Source organism: Balearica regulorum, chromosome 4, assembly GCF_011004875.1.
Source record: "Balearica regulorum gibbericeps isolate bBalReg1 chromosome 4, bBalReg1.pri, whole genome shotgun sequence".
Classification (NCBI taxonomy): Eukaryota; Metazoa; Chordata; class Aves; order Gruiformes; family Gruidae; genus Balearica; species Balearica regulorum.
In genome coordinates, this window is record NC_046187.1 from 62,736,433 (window position 1) to 62,754,238 (window position 17,806).

Consider the following 17,806-nt stretch of genomic DNA (forward strand, 5'->3'; position numbering starts at 1 on the left):
ACCAGTCGCTCAGAGTTCAGTGCACTGTTGGAAAGTCTCATCGTTAAATGGGGAGAAGTGTGTCTGCAAGCGCTGGAGCAAACAATAAGACAAAAGAGCTTATTGTTCCCCTTCATATTTTTAAGAGTGGTATGCTGCAGACCAGACGGCTTGCTTTTTCTGAGCAGAGCTGCTGGGTCAGCCAGCATAGCTTCATTTTCACATCCCTGCTTACTAGGTTCAATGTTGCCGGTGTCCTTTTTTTGTGGCAAACTCAAACAGCCAAAAAGGAAGGCTGGTTTTGATGATCTTACTGCATGTCCTGAATGAACACATATCACATACTGCAACGGGCTGCACATTGCCACTTGCAGTTAGTCTCGTGCCTGGGCATGATAGGCAACGTGGGATAATGCACTACAGGAGAAGAGAGGCACAGCACAAGCCTCTGAAAGCCATGAGAGGCACTGAAAGCTTGCATTTCTGGTATGCAGCAGTATAGATATTTGAAAGGTTAGGTTCTGTCTATTTTTAGGTAGCCTTCACATTGGGACTGATCTAGAAATGAAGGTGATATAAAAATTGCACGTCTCTCCTGATTTGTCAGACATTTTTGACAAAATGCATAAAAAAGGCTGTTTTCTGAATCAGAGATATTTTTTTCTGAAGTAAAGCTGTGCCTCTTATTTAGAAGAGGAGTCTTTATATTCTTGATTAAAATGCCAGTGCCGTCTATTTCACTCCAAGATCAGCATTTTCAGATTTTAGCAAAGTTAAAGAAATATGACTTTCCCACTTATTGTTTGGGAAGATTTATTCACTTGTGTAAATGAATTTTAAAAAATTGGCAAGGCCTTTTATCTCATATAAAATAAGTCTGAAGATAAATGATCTTTTCCTCTAACATCACCTATCATTAAAGTGGCTAAATGAAAATCAAAATGTGTTGCTATTTAGTCCCTGCTTGCCTTTTTACGGGAGATGAAATTGAGCATGTTTACTGGGCAGGAATTGTCAGCGATGCTTCGATTTATAGCATTGTCCAGGACACAAATTAACAACTGCCGTGTGTTTCCTCCACTCTCACTGGAAGATGGTAGCCCTGTCTCCCCAAAGCGTATGTCTCCAGCTTGCTGTGCACGCTCCTACCCTGCCTTAAAGAAAACCTGCAAACAATGTAAAATTGTATTGCATTTAACTGAAGTGCAAACATTTTTCCGTGTCTTTGTAAACAGGAGTGCATGTGAGAATTAAACAGCTGGAGGTCTACCTCCAGAAACCCCCCAGGGATGTGTCATACTCATTTCTCCAGTCTATGCAATCTTAGTTTAATAAATTGGTAATAATACTATGATGAAGTGCTCTTTGGTGTTGGTTTGCTGTTTTTTCAGAAGGTTTTTTTGTATAGCAACTTGCAACATAAATTAAAATAATACTCTGTTCAGACAATTTGCTATTTTACTTGGTTCTTTGTTCCTCAGAGAGGAAGGGGAGCCTGCAATGGGCAAAAGGGGAGGGTGCACCCGGTGAAGTCTCTATTTCGGTGGGAATCCTACACGGTCCTTTCAGTGCTTTTTGGTTAAATGCATTGCCTTGGCTGCTGTTCTGCGTGTGGAGTTCAACAGAGCAGAGACAACAAATAATGTGGAATTGTGTCAGATTGTCAGGGAATTTTACGATGGTAGCGATCCATTAGGGACAAACATGAAAGTAGCAAACTTGTCTTATCTGTTGATTGGCATGAAGTTATAAAAGTACAGTCATAGCTCTTTTTGGGAGGAGGTATGACTCTTCGCTGGTACCCACTTATAAAATAATTATGAGGACTAACCAGTGCCCCAGGGCAAAGGATGTTCAGCAAATACTAAATTTCTCAGGAACAAAGATATCCAAAATGGTGATAGCTGATGCATCTCAGCGCTTTATCCCTATTCCATTCACTGGGGGAAAGCTGGAGAAGCCCGAGTAGTATGAAATAAAAAAGTGGAAATGTGTGGAGGAGTTTTCTGCTTTGAACTGTCTTGGTCCCATCTTCTGTGATAAGGTCTGATTCAAGCCTGCCTAAATCAATTTTAAAATTCCCATTCCCTTGCAAAGGATTTAGAGCAGTCACCCCTTCCAGCCACTTTAACCCCCCTTTTACTTGCACTGCGTTTTCTTGTACAGGTATGCAGGCAAGTGATTTGGATAGAATAAATTAAAATATTCACTCAGCCAAACCTTTCTGTGGCTAGCAGTTCTCCCGTTCTCCCTCTGTACTAGTTTCTTTGGCCCTGAGTCAAAGGTGGAAGTACTGACAAATTTCTCGTCAAAAGCTTCGCTGGAGGAGGGTCAGCCTCCAAAGGTTACAGCTGCATTTGGTACAGCTAATAACCCCAGGGCTAAATGCTTATCTTCCTTTATTTCAGTTATCTGAATTGGGGATGAAGGGAGAATGACATCTCTTGCCATTTGTGCAACTTTTTAGATTAATATTGCAGCTCCAAGAAAAATGAATAATTGGACTTTTGAGCAGAGAGTGGAACCACGAAACCCATAGGGATTCCTCTAGCACTAGTCACTAGTTTGCATATTGCAAGTTAACTGCAATTCATGAAGGGCTCTGGCTAAAAATAACTTCAGGCTCAATTTTGGCTGGCAGGAACTACTAGTTAGGAGGTCAGGGGCACTTTTTCGATCCTTCAGGAACCTTGTCTGTTGTGAGACTGCGTTGGCTCTTGCGGTGAGGTGGACCCCATCTCCTCTTGGCCTGTCCTGGCTGACTCAGGAAAACGGGGTGCAGGGGCTCTGGGCAGCTGGGGAAGGGGACATTTGCTGCGGTCCAGAACCATCAGAGGCCAAGCAGTGTGTGCTGGCTGCTGCACACATGAAGCTCCGCTGCCCACTGACAGCAGTCTCTGCAGGAGCTCATCCTCCTCCGCAGCCAGGCATAACCCTGTAAAGGGTGACTTGGTGCATAAGCAGATTTAAAAAAAAACCAAACAACACACCCAGTTCTTTTGTGAGATATCTTCATTTTATTTGGTTTGCCTAGAATTGTAGCAGAGCAAATCTGTGGCCTATGTTACTAAAATCCAATCAGGATGAGTACAGTTCAGAATTATTTCCACATTATACTTTGTTTTAATATGAAAATGCCAAGAGCTAGGCCCAAGAAAAAAGGCTGACTCAGTTCCACTGAGTTCTGTCTGAAGAAAGTCTTATTTGAAGATGAGAGATGTGTTGGTAAGGCTGTCTGTCATCTCTAGTTTATTAAAAAAAATTGCTAGGAGGCAGTAAAGCTGTCCACTGCCTTCCCCTCTGTTCCTTCACTCAAAGGTGCTTCATTCACATCGACTTTACCACAGCGGTTTTGTGTAAAACAAGATTTGATTTTAAAGTATTTAAAGGTTACTGTTCTCTCCAGTGCTGCGCTGCAGACTTGTGTGTGCTCCACTGCAATCGCCTTCCCAGCCATTTTAGAGAACCGATTAGCCTATGTTAATGGAAATACGGGATTTATTTTTTTTCTACTAGCTACTACAAGCCTCGGCAATGGAGCTGGCAGGGAGCACGTCTCCTGTGCTGCTGTGGCAGCCCGGGCACCACAGCTTCCCTCTGAGCTGGGAGGTCCCGGCTCGGTGGCTAAATCGCCAGGTGGGAAGGAAGCCCCAGACAGTGTGACAGCCGAGTGGCAGCCTCAGCAGGGAATGGTGGCTTTGGAACAGCCTCGGCTCCACCAAATTGCTCACGGTTGCATCAGGGAATCTTTTCTGTACCCTAAGATATCAAATGCGTGGTGGTTGTTCCTGGGATCATCATCTTCAGATACCTCTCAGAAAAAGTCGGTAAAAACTAGATTTGGTATTAATGATGAACAGGTCAGGAACAAGAGCTCCAGGGTAATACTCTAGATGCCCCAGGGCAGATGGTGTAAGGTGGATGGTCATAAGGGCAACCAGAAGGATCTGGGTGGGGTTTGCAGATTGTTACAAATACAAGGTATTACCTCACTGAAGCTTCCCCAGGTTTCTACCCTTTGCAGCTGGAGCTGGAGATACAATTGTCTATCCCCAGAAGGGCTGTCTGAGCATCCCAGCGAGACTGGGAGGGGAAGAGGAATGGCACAGCTTCTGAGTGTGGGGAAGATCCCCCAGCCACTGAACAGGAGCCCGAGAAAACCAGTTCCTTGGGTCTGATAATACCAAACATGGGCAGGTTTTGGTCTCGTCCAGTGACTTAAATGCGTGGAAGGAAAAGGGGAAAAAAAGAACTTATGATTTCTTTTGTTCCAAAGAAATACCAGCAGTTGAGGTGAGTAAAGGAGAGATGATGATGATCTGCAATGGTCTGCAATTTTGATGTGGTCCTGCCAATGTGCAAGAAAGCTGCAAAACAGGAATATGTCTCCTTGGCTTGTCTGTGTGTCTGTGCTCAAACAGCACCAAAGCCTCCCAGGAAACTCCTGTGTTCAATAGCTCTGTTTCCCAAACATATAGGGGCAATAAATTTAGATGTAGATGCTCTTTTACAGATTAGTCTCTCTGCGAAACAGTAACACCCAAGTGAAAGACATTGTTCATGCTGCTTTAACAGACCTGACAAGCTGGATTTTCCTGCAAATCATAGCAAATGTGGGTCCTGGAGAACATATGCTCAAATGTTGGGGGAAACGAGTGACAATGTATTTTTTATGTAATCAGCTGGAGTGGCTTTGCTTTTCTTGTTTTAATAATGAGCAAGTGAAATATGCTTGTGAAGAGGGAGAGGTTCAGGGAGGTATGAGGAAATTTAGGGACATTCCTTGTAGTGGGTGCCTGTTCCTGCTTCACTTGGGCACTCCTGGAAAGATTTTACTATGAGTATCGAGTTAGAAGGAGTTGCGTGTCTGCAAGCCTGGTTAACACTGATAATCAGCTAATCTGCATTATATTCAGAGTCAGGTCCATTTGCATGTGAACAAGCAAGTGAATTCCCCTGGCATTCAGTGCTGGTTTGTTCCAGCCCTCAGTCTGTGGAGGCAGATGTGGCAAAATTCAGCCTGGTGTCAGTCATGTCAGTAACGCGTTGCTGTTCAGTAGAAAGTTATTTTGGACTCTCTAATATACCGCTCCTCAGACAGCCTGTGGCCCAGAGCTGGGCCAGGAATTAATTTGGCCCAGATCTCTTGAGTTTTTTCAGAGAGATGGTACTGAGCGCTATTGTGGTTTTCATCTGAAAAAAAAAAAAATAAAAAAACCTCAGTTCATAACTGCCCTAACAAAATTGGAGAGGGCACACTGCTTTATTCCATTGTAGAATTACTGCACCGATGAACCCAGAAGTTCAAGGAGTTTAACTCACTGGGTTATGCTATTGAGCATGTATTCTGGGTAGGATGAACTGGATAAATAAGGAAAAGAAGCTGAGAAGGAAAAAAAATCAGCAAACAATAGAAGTGGAACAGAGAGAACGGAGTGGAAACAAATACAGGACTGTGCAAAAAATAAGAGTAAAGATGCACAGAAGGAAGATTTCTCATAAAAAATTAATAGGGTACATATACTTTATATAGAACACCATTCACGCTAACACACCTTTGGAGTGCAGTTATACACAGCAATTGGCTGATCTTCTGCTGTAAGACCATTCACTCTTGGAGGTTGGGCGGAAGGGGTTGAACTGGTGTGAGAACTGGTTTGCAAGCCCCAGCTTGCTGAAACTCCAGCACTATTTTTATATACAAGTTTGGTTGTCCTTACTGCACTGAAAAAGCAGCAAACTTGTGGAAAATCAGCACGTACCATAGTCTTGGGGCAAGGAAAGAAATTCTTTCTTCCTCAGTGTCATGATGAGGGGACCAAGTTTTGGATTTCAAAATCACAGGGGCTCTAAAATCAGTAGCTTCTTTGAGAAATCTAAATTACAGGAAATAAAGACATGAACATAGTTAGAAAATGTGGGTAAAAGAAGAGGAAAGAAGAGATAAAATGAATGCTGAATCCAGGGAAGAAGTCAAGGACAGAAAGCTTGAAGGCTTTGGTCTTTAAATTCTGTTCCCTGTTGTTGCAGGCAGCCATACCTTCCAGTCCTGTTAAAAAACGTATCAGGATTTGGGAGTTTGTGTCCAAAAGCTGTTGGAAGGCTTGCCAGACTTTCTTGAATTATGGCCCTTGAAGAGGAAAAAGGCAAAATTTGGGAATCGCTGAGACTAGCTACAAAGTAACCTGAAAGCAGGAAGTGCAGTGGGTCGAGGAGGAGGTCTGATGACTACGTTTCAACAGGCAGACTGGCTCAAATGAACGGCAGACTTTGGCAGCTGAAAGAGGGTTTTTCTTTGTATGTCCTTTGTTATGGAACCAAATCAGGTGTGCGTGCTCAGATATTGCCCCAGGAAAGATGTTTGTGCAATGCTTTTGTGTTGTCAAAACACAAGGGGAGAGCATTGCTAAAGCTACTAGGGAATGTTCAGAAGACAAGGTTTCCTTTGAGGAGAGCAATTTAGGTGCTGGCTGGGTTTCGCAGGATTTTCATTACATATGCTGAGCTGCGCCACTTCCAAACTACACCACCACTGCAGCTGCCTTCCTTGCCTTGCTCCTCTTATGGGCACCATGCTCAAAAAAACACATTAAAACATGTGGGGGAAAAAGATCCTAGTGAGTAAATTTATACTGTGGCTGGGATTACACCTTGATTTTTCTTTAAAAAAAAATAAAAAATTCTTCCCAAGCGATGGAACCCTTGTTGAAACCTCGCAGTCTTTGTAGTTGGACTTGTGTTTGGCATCCCTTCCAGGTAATGCTGGCATTGCCAGCAAAGTTCAAGCTGTAATGTGGACAGGGGCCATAGAAAAGCTCTGGGGGACTCTGTTATTATACCTACTGCTTGCACAGTCTACAGTTGCACTAAGAAAGTTCTCCAATCTCTAAAGCTTGTATGGCGAGAGCATCGCTAAGGTCACAGTTTATATTTATCAGTTAACTTGCTAATTTGAAGGGAAAGCAGTGAAGTGGAAATGTAGAAAATAGAAACAACATGAGCAGGTCAAAATATCCAAAACAGCAATATGAAATGTTCCAGTGTAAATACATTTCTATAAAAGGTGTGAATGAAACTTCAAAAAAACCAGATGATGGATTCGGCACAGTCAATGAACACAATTATAAGTAGGTATTGAAGGAGAATATTCCACCAACCATGGATCCACAGATAATAATTAATAAGAACCGACTCCACTCCAGGCAGGCAGGTGCCCAGCATTATTTCACAGTTGACTGTTCGAGGGGTAGAGGTACTCACCTTTGCCCCAGATCTTAATAATTTACTGCAGTTTTATCATTAAATCAGCGTATAATTGGGAAGGAAATGAGGGGTTTTTTGTCACGAGAGCAAAGCAATACCGTTAATTTAATCATTTGTAGGAAAGGCTTTCTGTAGTCATTTGGTGTTTTGCTGTGTTTTTTTTTTAATTAAGTAAAAACAATGCCATTTTTGTCATCTGTGCTTGGTGAAAATATGACAGTGTGATGTGATTTGCAACTTAACCATAAGCTGGGAAAACTGTACATTTTATCAGGACTGGCAATAATGAATTACAAGGGAACACAAATAAGCTAAGAATATATCTGAGACCTCCTACCATTTCTGAAGTGGTCTGCGGGAAAAAGGCTATTCAAGAACTGTACTTCTTTTTATTTATTTTTTTCTCTGCAAAATCACCATAGCCTTGTATAATAATTGAATTCATTTAGCCTTTAGAATACTCAAGTTGCAAATAACAATGAAAATGAATATTTCATGACAAGGAGGATGATCAATTATAGTTTTGTGACTTTGACTGGTAGCCCAGCGTGACGGAGCCAGCGCTTACATTTCACGAGAATTTTTGCACCCAGCTAATGAAAAAACCTGCAACTTAAGACAATAAGCAGGCAAGTGGGGATAGTTAAAGAAGACCATTTATTTGTGGGTTGTTTTGTTTTGTTTTTTTTTCCCTGTTGTGGCAATGTTTTGCAGTTCAGTTTGGTACCTGGAGTTTGTTGTGTATGCATTGCAAAGGGGCATCATAAACCAGTTGCACCTGCAGCAGCCCCTATTGTCCTGGGAAAGGCTTCGACCAGGAGACACTTTTGTTAACAGCATGTCTGGGTTTTCATATGACAAGAGGATTGTGTTTTTCTTATTTTCAATGAGAAAACACTGGATCCAGGTCAGAGAGGTTGGTGCATGCTATTTATACAGAAATGCACCCTGAGGCAGTGGTGCTTTATAGGAAAAAGCACCCTGGTTTCTAGGGGGAGTACACTGAGACAGAGAAGTGATTAAAGAGCAGCTGAAAAAATACTGTAATCTAGCTGGAACAGGATCAGGCTCCCTCCTTGTAGCAGGTGAGATAACTGTATGAATGTTTTTTTTATAGATGCTTACTCCATTCCTCGAAATGCTGGGGGGGGGGGGGGGGGGGAGTGTGTGTGCTCTGATGCATTTGGTGTGGAAAAACTAACCTGAGTTGCAATTACCACCAAGAAACCGTTAACCTTACCAAAATACTTGATGAGATGCAAAATCTCGGAGTGAAAAAGATTGTTCAAAGGTATTGTAACTTTTGCCGAACTCTGGGATAGCCTTTCCAAAGGAAACTGCGCTGGGGAGCCCGGGAGGGCGCTGCAAAGGTTAGGCTCAGGCCATTCAGAGGACGCAGGCTGTAGCTCGGCTTGGAGTTACTTCACTTTTTCTTTATAATAAGCGCAGCTCTGCGTGTTGTTTGCTTTGGGGGGGAGAAACAGAAAGCAAGCCAAGAAATTAAAATGATGGGGAGGGATAGGAGCTATGCCACGGCAGGGGCAGAGTTTTGGGGGTGTGGCATGGAAATCTGCTTTGAATCACAGCATGGTGCCGCGGCCGCCGAGGTCTGAGCGGGTTTCGCAAAGATTTACTTCACTTCAGGCTGGGTCTGCCCCTGGGTGACGTCACGGGCTGGAGCAGCGGCACCAGAAGGCTGGATGAGTGACAGCCCAGCCTACTTTTTAATAGCTTTGTCATGTGACGGGGAACAGTAGTAAGACAGGTGCCTTCGGTTCACTCTCAGAGAGGGTCTCGTTGCCTGCATGAGTGTCTGCTGCCTGCCTGCCTGACTCTGGACCGTAGTTTGCCAGCTTTCCTGCCGTCGCTCCGCAGCTGGATGGCGTGGGACATGTGCAACCAGGACTCTGTATGGAGTGATCTCGAGGTGAGGGGTGCGCGGCGTGGGCGGCGTGTGGGGTGCAGGCGAGCAGCGGGGACGGTGGGCTTGTCAGGGAACCGGCAGGACGGCCGAGGCAGTATACTTTGCAAACAAGTCCGAATCTTATCTTAACTCCAGTAAGTTTGCTATTTTAAGGTTACTCTGTGATGCCTTGAGCAAATCAAAGCTGAGCTCCTGTCATCAGTATCTCCTGCAGTTGGAAACTATTTTCATGTGCCTCTGGCTCGCTTTCCTGTCATATGCAATATTTATGCTCTAAGATATTGATATGAATCGGTGTCTGAAGTCTTTCCAGTGGCGTTTAGTGGCCTGGTTGGAAAAATGCCATGTTTATTTAGAAGAAGATTAACATTTCTTTTTTTTAAAAAAAAAAAAAAAGTTAAAATTAACCACTGGCTTCATATTTTAATTGCTTGTTTCACTGTGCTCTGTCAAAGATTTTTTCCTTGTTTATCAGCTGCAGAATTCAAACATGCACACAAGAATGAATGCCCTGTTGTTTGGCTTTAGATGCTTTTAAAAGAGATTTCTGGAAGGAGACGTTTCCCTGCTTCTTGTGGTGTTGGAATAATGACGCTGTAGCTAATGTCCCGTAGAGCAGGGTTTGCAGTCAATCCAAGTAGTCCAACAAATGGTTAAATCCCACTGTACAGCAGAGACAACAGGATGAACCATGAGAATAGAGTTTATGCAGGACTGTGTGAACTGCTGCTGCCGCCGCTGCCGCCGCCGCTGCTGCTTGTGTAAAAATAGACGGCAATACATCAAATCCACAGCTTCTGCTGGCTACAATTCATAAAGGGGGAAAAAAAAAAAAAAAGCAAGCGGCTCCCTGGTAATCTCTGGAGTATAAAGTGAGGTTTGAGGATTTCTGCATGTTTCCATTCGGCAAAATGGAGTGTTACCTGAAAGTTCGGGCAACTTGCGAAGCCAAGCAAACTTTCTTTGGACCCCATGGAGAGGAATCCCAGATACAGACCTGCTCAAAGGAACTAACCCTCGGGCTGCGAGCTTGGAATAAGTGCTTAAAATGCTCCCCTCAGGCAACAGGGGAGGGAAAAACAGGTTACAGGCGATGCTTTTTAAATAAGATGTTCATGCCGTAGAAAGCTACCCATCTGAAGTAAAAACATTACCGTGTTCTCCAGTATATTTTTCCTATCTGGCAGAGCGTGCATGCGGATTCTCGAGTCTTTTTGTCATGTTTTAAATATTTGCAGCTTGCCATTGTATCTGCTGATTTCTGTTTGCATATTGTAATTGCTCTTATCTTGTTTTGATTTCTTGGTAAAGTGGAATAGATATGGATAATTCATATGTCCTGTAGCTATTATGAGTCAAGGCTGTAAGTGGATGACTTTCTGGCTCCAAAGTCCTAATTGTTTCTGAGTAGCTGGAGTATCCTGTGGGTTGTTGTCTGGCTTGTAGCATGGGTCTCAGCTGCCGTAGCTTCATTTTTCCATCATGTATTATTCCTAATGCTGCTAGGAGCTGATTGAGGAACCAGCTTACATGGAAATACTGAAGATTTATTTTAATCACTAGAGTTCCTGCAGTAATTTCAAGCTAGTAACAGAATAGATAATTTATGTCAATGACTTTTTCATAGTGCAGAGGGAAAAAAAAAAAGGGAAAAAAAAAAAAAGGGTTTGATCTTAATATTAATTGTGTGGTGGCTGGATTAACTGTGGGTAGGATTTTACCAACGTGCTCCTGCATTGCACTTCCTGTAGCAATACAGGCGTCTGCGTGCTGCTTTGGCTCGGGGGATCACCTTTACCGATCTAAAATATTGCGGGCGGCAGGTACTGGAGGAAGCTTTCATTTTTTTGAATCATTAATGTTTGTCATCAGTGTAAAATGTATTATATTCTCGCTCACATAATGACAGGACGGCGTGTTGCTTAATAAAGGCCTGCATCACTGTAGCTGATCAGTGTCCCCAGTGCTTCACAGCTTAATGAAGGTGATGTACAGTAAGGTTGCAAAGATTGATAGAGAGAATCCACATGACACACATTCTGTCAAGTCTCTCTTTCTTTCCTGAGTTCATCCCCTTGGCTGTTTGAAAAACTTGTTAAAAATAAAAAGCAGATTATATTTTCATTAATATAATTAATATGGCACAAGTCCAGTCTTTTTTTCTTTTTTTTTTTTTTAATTTACCTTCAAAGGCACAAAAACGTCCAAAAGGTTAATGGAGAATTATACTTAATTATAATGATTCATTATCATCGTTGCAGTTAAGCTAATTTATTGTTTGCACCTGAACTAAGAGAAAAAAAGTCTGTTGGAGTGAAATAACGCACAGTAATTAGTCTTTTGTGTTTAGTGACTGCTTTATCCTCCTAAACGTTACTATAAAATTAAGGCTATAGTTGTGGAATAACTATCATATCAAGTAATGGTGGGAAGACAGTAAAATGTATGCTAGCAATGCAGCTGCACCTGTTACAGATGTATAGGCAAACAGTAAATATCAGCGTGTCAGATGAGGACAGTTTTAGGACTTGGAGTGTTAAATCTGGCATCATCCAAAGGCCAAATATAAATTAATAACAGGAACACTTGCTACTAATGTGTCTCAGATTAGAAGCATAATGTCATATTCAGAAACATTGATTTTATTATCATGTCAACATTGGCAAGAGCATATATACTTCATTTCAGCAATTACATTTTTTTAGGTGACATTGCAATCACTATAGGCAAATGAAAGCTGCGATGAGTAGGATTTTTTTTAATACAATTGTTTATATTGCTTCAGAAGCCCACTGTAGGAACTTAAAAATGCAGATTACCAAAAGTAAACATGTTTAAGTAGATGGTTCACAGAATGGAGCTATTTTTACAAACGAAAGCAGTAACAGATCAGCAGGATACTTTAGAAGTCTACGGCATCAGTTATAAGCTACTGACCTCCACAACACAAACCTGAAGATGATGCTGAGAATCTACCTTTTCAGTCAAAAACTAGATCATCCTTTAATGAGATCAGAGATTTCGGCCAAGCATCAAAAAAGGTCATTTCTGCATTATAAGATTGCTGCTGGAAGGTTGTGTCTTGCACTAAAGAAGAGGGAATTCTCTAATTTTTTTTCTTTTTTTTTTTCCTATTACCAAAATAATGATAAAAAAATTGTGTGCAGTGAAAATTACTTAAGTGGGGTTTTGACTTCTTAAAGTTCTACAGCCCCTTAAATAATAGGAAGAAAAGCAACTGCTATTTCAGAGCCTCATTTTGCAGCCTTTCAGCTCCCTTGCCCCTTGGCCTATTCCGTGATTATCTCGTAGTGTCCTGGTAGATGTAGAAGTTGTCTGGTAAATTATAGCTCACACCAGCTGCACTGAGTCTTTGTGCCAACAGACGAAATCTTTGCTCATGGCTGTGCTGCTGCATCCAGCCCGTGCACTGCAGACGCGCCGAGATTCTCAGGGACAAAAACCTCAATGAAATGCACCTTCAGCAGCTCTGGCTTGCATTATTGTAAAAGGCGGTCCTAGCGAGAGTGACATAACCGGTACCAAGCAATTCACATCCATGGACACCATGGTAGTGCCCTACAGACATCTCTCTTCAGAAAGTGGCACTTTCTGGGTTGACTTCAGTCCAGATAGAAGTGGGGAAATCATTCAAACCACCCAGTCAACTGACGGGAGTCGAGGAGGACCTGCTGTTGGCCATCCGTAACACAATGCTAGAAATTGTGTTAATTGGGGTGGAAGCCCTTAGACTCAGCTGACTTTAAATGGCTTTTAACCATTTAGCACCTGGTGCCTTTGCAGTTTTGCCTGTGTTTTGCAGTATACCCGTATCAACGTACAGGTTCAGAGATGAGTTACAAAGGTACATGGCACAGTGCAGCAGGAATGGCTTCATCAAGCAGCATTGATGTATGGGACTCTGCTATTTGCCAACCTGTTACTACATGTTTTCCATAATTAGGAAGTGGGTTTGGTGGACACTCTTAACATTTCAATTGCCATGCTAAAGTGGATGTGTGTTATTAATTTTTTCTTGCTTAGTAGGTCAGTCAGTACCCTATCTAGCTTCATACTAGCATATAAAAGGACACATTGCAGGTTTATTTGTATTTACCACTACACCCTTGATAAGTCATGGAGACAAAACCATTTTGCACTGCTGAAAAGGATCCATGCAGACTAGACTTTGTTTACTACCTCAACCAAAATGTTTCACAGACCCTCTACATTAGGATTACTGAATCAGAGGCTGCCAGAGGAGGAAAACCCATTGGTTTCTTCACTACAGCCACTGTCTGGAGACACTTAGGAAGCTGACTGGGACAACATACCTGTTCACACCAAGCAGGTGAAAGGCAGCATGAACTATTATTTATGCTTGTCATCTAAAGGTGAATGTAGGGATATTTCAGGACACACTTTGGTTGCTAGGACCCTGATGTGTAACTGGTTGGCTGTGGTCTGTGCATCTAGGAAAGAGCACAGCAGCCTCACTGACTTGTACTTTTTTATGCCCATATGGTAGCCACCATCATGACTGACCTCAAGGATTACAGTGAGGATCTGTAGAAGTAAAAGTGTGACTATCTCCAGCTTGAGCTAGCCTCCAGGGCTGAAGGCTGTAACAGGCTGTGCCTCTTTAACCTGAATGCATCAGGAAATGCGTGACAGACCTTGCCCAGAGGTATTCATCTGTAACTTCTACCTGCACTGGTTTGCTCTGAAGCAGGAGAATAAGGCCATGCTTTGGCCTCTGCTGTTGGATTTAATAAAGCTTTGAACACTGTTGTTATCGAAGAGTATAAGGAGAAGGAACGCCGTTGCCCCTGGACAGAGATGTGATAGAGAAGGCAGCTTGCTTATGCAAGCATATGCTGTTTCCCCCTCCCCTTTGCATGCATGTATAGAGCTAACAATGATCTAATACTTACTGGGGGTTTTTTTCCAGAAAAAAAAGTCAATTCAAGTGACCCTGTGCCATAGCTTAATCGAGGCTTAATTCTTATCACATGATATTAAAGTTAATAGATTCCTGGTAATTAATGAAACTATTTCTGTGTTGCTGTTTCCTGCAGTGTGCTGCTCTGGTTGGCGAAGACCAGCCTCTTTGCCCAGATCTCCCAGAACTTGACCTCTCTGAACTAGATGTGAATGACCTGGACGCAGACAGCTTTCTGGGGGGACTCAAGTGGTACAGTGACCAGTCAGAGATCATCTCCAATCAGTACAGCAATGAACCCGCCAATATATTTGAGGTAAGGCAAGACAATGCAAGTGCACATTGCAAAGTCCTTGCTTGTTTTTTCTCTGATTTTTTTTAGCTTGGTGGACAACAGTTTTACTATTTTTCCCCCCTTAAGAGACAACAAAGGTGGTAATGTGTGTTATGGGTTCTGACTGGCGACCTTCATCCTCATGATTAAAATGAAGCCTGCGATCTGGAGAGAGGGGGAAAATGCCTTGAAAAAAATTAAATGGAACTTTTGATTTTTGAAAGGAAATGGCTAAAGAGTCCGAGAGCACACTGCCCTGTGGCGTCACAGCGAGGAGTTGCACAATTGTCAGCTACAAAGAAAAACAAAAGTTGAAATGTGTTTGTTGTCTTCCACTTGCATTCCCTGATAAGAAGCAGACTGCAGCACAGCAGCTAGCTGATGAGTAGCTGGATCATTTCTAGTAAAGGTTTTTACTACTCGGAGCATTACTGTGCAAAGCACTGCATGCAAATTGAGAGGTCCTCGTAGCTGATGTATAGGGCAGAAAAAAAGGTGGATGTGGCAGAGAAGGCAGTGAGAGCTGTCAGTAGCTCAGGAACCAGCACATCGTTTGGGATGTTTCATAGATCTCCTGGTGGAGAGCAGTCTTAAAGTAAAAACTGAAGGGTGGTAGGAGAGATTTAAACGTTTTCTTTACAATTCTCGCCTTGAGGATCAGGGTGTATGAGAGGAGGGTTACGGTCTCTTTATCTCTGTCTCCAGTCTTCTTTCTTCTGTGTGTAAAGCCTTCATGATTTCTCCACCTGTGGTTATGGGACAGCCATGCCCCTCCTGAACCCTAACCTCCTTTCCTTCCTTGCTAATAGGAGATGCCATAGATCATCCACTGACTGGGAAATTGGACAATAAATTGATTAGCTGGCAGGAAGACCTTATGCAACAGCAAGCTGCGGGTGCTGCCTCTCATATGGCAGGTACTGCAGCTCCAGGAAGTATGGCTGGTCTGCTGGCCAGGGGAAGCCCCGAGTTATCATGGTGGAGTTTAAAGGCTGGAAAAGATTAACTGAAACCGTAGAGTAAAATGCTTACCTAAGATGTCCCTGAATGAAATTCTTCTTTTTTGTATACAGCTCTAAACCCATAGTGATCTCCCTGATGCAGATGAAGTTACTCTGGATTTGTACCAGTGTAACTGATAGCAGAAACCGGTCCTCTCTATTAGATTTCTATAATTTACACACAGGTAACTTGGAATTAATTTTATTCAAATCAAAATGAAATTATCCCTGCAAAACCCTGTGCTTAGGCCCTCTGTTTTCATTAGTTGTATAATGTTCTGTGCCTTGTTTCACAAAGTTTCCAAACCCTGTCTTGTTCTTGAATTGCAGTTGTATCGCCTCAGGCAAAGTACAGCATGTTGGTGTGCAGGTGTAGATGGTGGGGGACACATTTGCAGCTGGTGTGAGAGGGCATGGTTTTGATTTTCATATAACCGAAATGTGTTTTTCCTCATTCATCGAAAGCCAAATGCAGAGGCATTTTTCTTTTGGAAGAATCAGTTGAAGATACGGGCTTTCAAAATGTAAGTTCCTGATAAGTAATATAATTAAGTATGTACCGACTTGAAGCACACAAATCGTTCCAGTAAAACCAGCGGAACTTGACCACAGGCTCATTGCTTGACCTGTGCATAAATGCCTGGCTGCACCGGTGGCCACAGCTGCCGAGTACAAAATTGTCTCGTATCGGTAGTGATGATTCCCCTATACGCTTTGTATAGGAAGTGTCACTTTCTATATAAGACAATTCCCATTCTGAAAATCAAAGCATGTTGCAAACAGCAAGGCAAACGGAAAAGCTTGTACCTAACCCTGTTGGCAGATGGTGACACGAGGTACTGGTCATTGCATGTAGCCTCTCATGGGCCCATTCGAGTGCATCTGAAGATGAGCAGCCCGAGTGTGCAGAAATAGGTCGTGTGCAACTAGGGGAATACATCCAGTCAGCGACTAATAGGTCAGAAATAATAGTTTGGAATTAAATATGCTGCTTCTTTCCTAATGGGCAAATTCTGTTGTTGTCTTTGCAAATACCTGGATTTCCTTGCACTCACCAGTTTCAGTTGCAGGCTGCATTGCTGTCTCTGACAGAAACATTTGGCCCATACTTACCTGTAGGGACAAATAATGCTCTAATAGCAATTTGCAATACTGCAGTGCAAAATTAGACTATTTTCAGGTTGTGGTGTGTTCTTGCTTGCTTTGGCCTAGGAATACGGGAATGAAACAGTTACGTTCTTCTCCCATACATTAACCCTGTCCCGTTCTCCATCGTGCAGCTGATGCCTTGCACTATTTGTTGCCTGTGCCGCTCTGTAATGTGACGACTGGGGGTGCTCAAGAACAGAAGAAGATGTCTTCTTCCTCCGAGACTATCATCTCACATACTCTGCGAGGAACTATTTGTTTTAGCTGAGCGAATGGAAGTATTGTTGAGTTTCCCATTTGGTAATCTCTAGATTTTTCCCGTATTGATCTGCATTCACTTAGTTTTTTAAAGAAAAGAAATTTTTAAATTTTTTTTTTTTAAATTCTTTTCTCCTATCATTGTGGGAGTAGTATGTTTTATCTAACTTAAGCTTCCAGATGAGGCCTTGTTATACAAAAATAGAAATATAGCCTGTTTAGTGTGGAAGGGAAAGAATCAGAATGGCAAACAAATGTTGGGAAGTACAAGAGCAGTGTTAATTGCACAAGCTGCGTTAATTGCCAAACCTACCCCCACACTCTCCTTTGAGGTATTAATGCAGTACATGTGGCATTGTCTAGGTGAGGGCTGGTGTTCCAAAGCCTTTACAAAGTTCCTGGCTGTCTCAAGCTGGTGCGCTTTTTTTAAGGCTTATATTCAGAAAGTGAATTTTCAGGCTTTCTGCAAATCGTGTTCCTGGAAGCTCACTTGAGCCGAGCACCCACAAGCTTGGACACTCCCAGTAGCACTGGGAGTCTCACAGACTAGAAATTATTAATAGTTATGATAGCAACCAGGAGCCAAGTGAGATAAAGGTCCAATTAGTCTAGATAGTATGTAACTGTTGAGTATAAATCCCTGCTCTCAGCTGCTTAGGTGTGATGAGATACTGGCCTTCACCCCAGTATTAAAACACACCAGTATCTTGTAGGCGCACCTAATTCATCACTGCGTTATTCTACTCACATGCCAATGTAACTGATACTAGTCCCAAATCAAGCCTGTACCGTCTGCCCCAGCGCAGAGGCTCTTCTTATCAATGTGTGTACATATGCACATTATGAATTGGTTGATTCTTTCTATTCACAGCTTGATCACTTCTGTTTTTCACTTAGTTTTCTTTGCCAGTTGTTCTGACTACTGGAAAGATAAAATGAAGGAGTTCTTGCCCTGA

The 17,806-nt window shown here is 42.5% G+C and overlaps 1 protein-coding gene across 4 annotated transcripts in view; it reads left to right on the plus strand.

Annotated features, from left to right (window-relative positions):
* PPARGC1A (PPARG coactivator 1 alpha) overlaps positions 1 to 17,806 on the plus strand; it is a 372,497-nt gene that overhangs the window by 296,702 nt on the left and 57,989 nt on the right. For 3 of the 4 annotated variants that reach the window (XM_075752395.1, XM_075752397.1, XM_075752399.1), the window contains exon 2: positions 14,245 to 14,424. In XM_075752395.1, the coding sequence (XP_075608510.1) occupies positions 14,245 to 14,424 (180 nt within the window). Of the gene's footprint in view, positions 1 to 8,994; positions 9,170 to 14,244; positions 14,425 to 17,806 lie in introns of those variants that run through there. The other variant, XM_010305120.2, reaches the window with a different exon arrangement.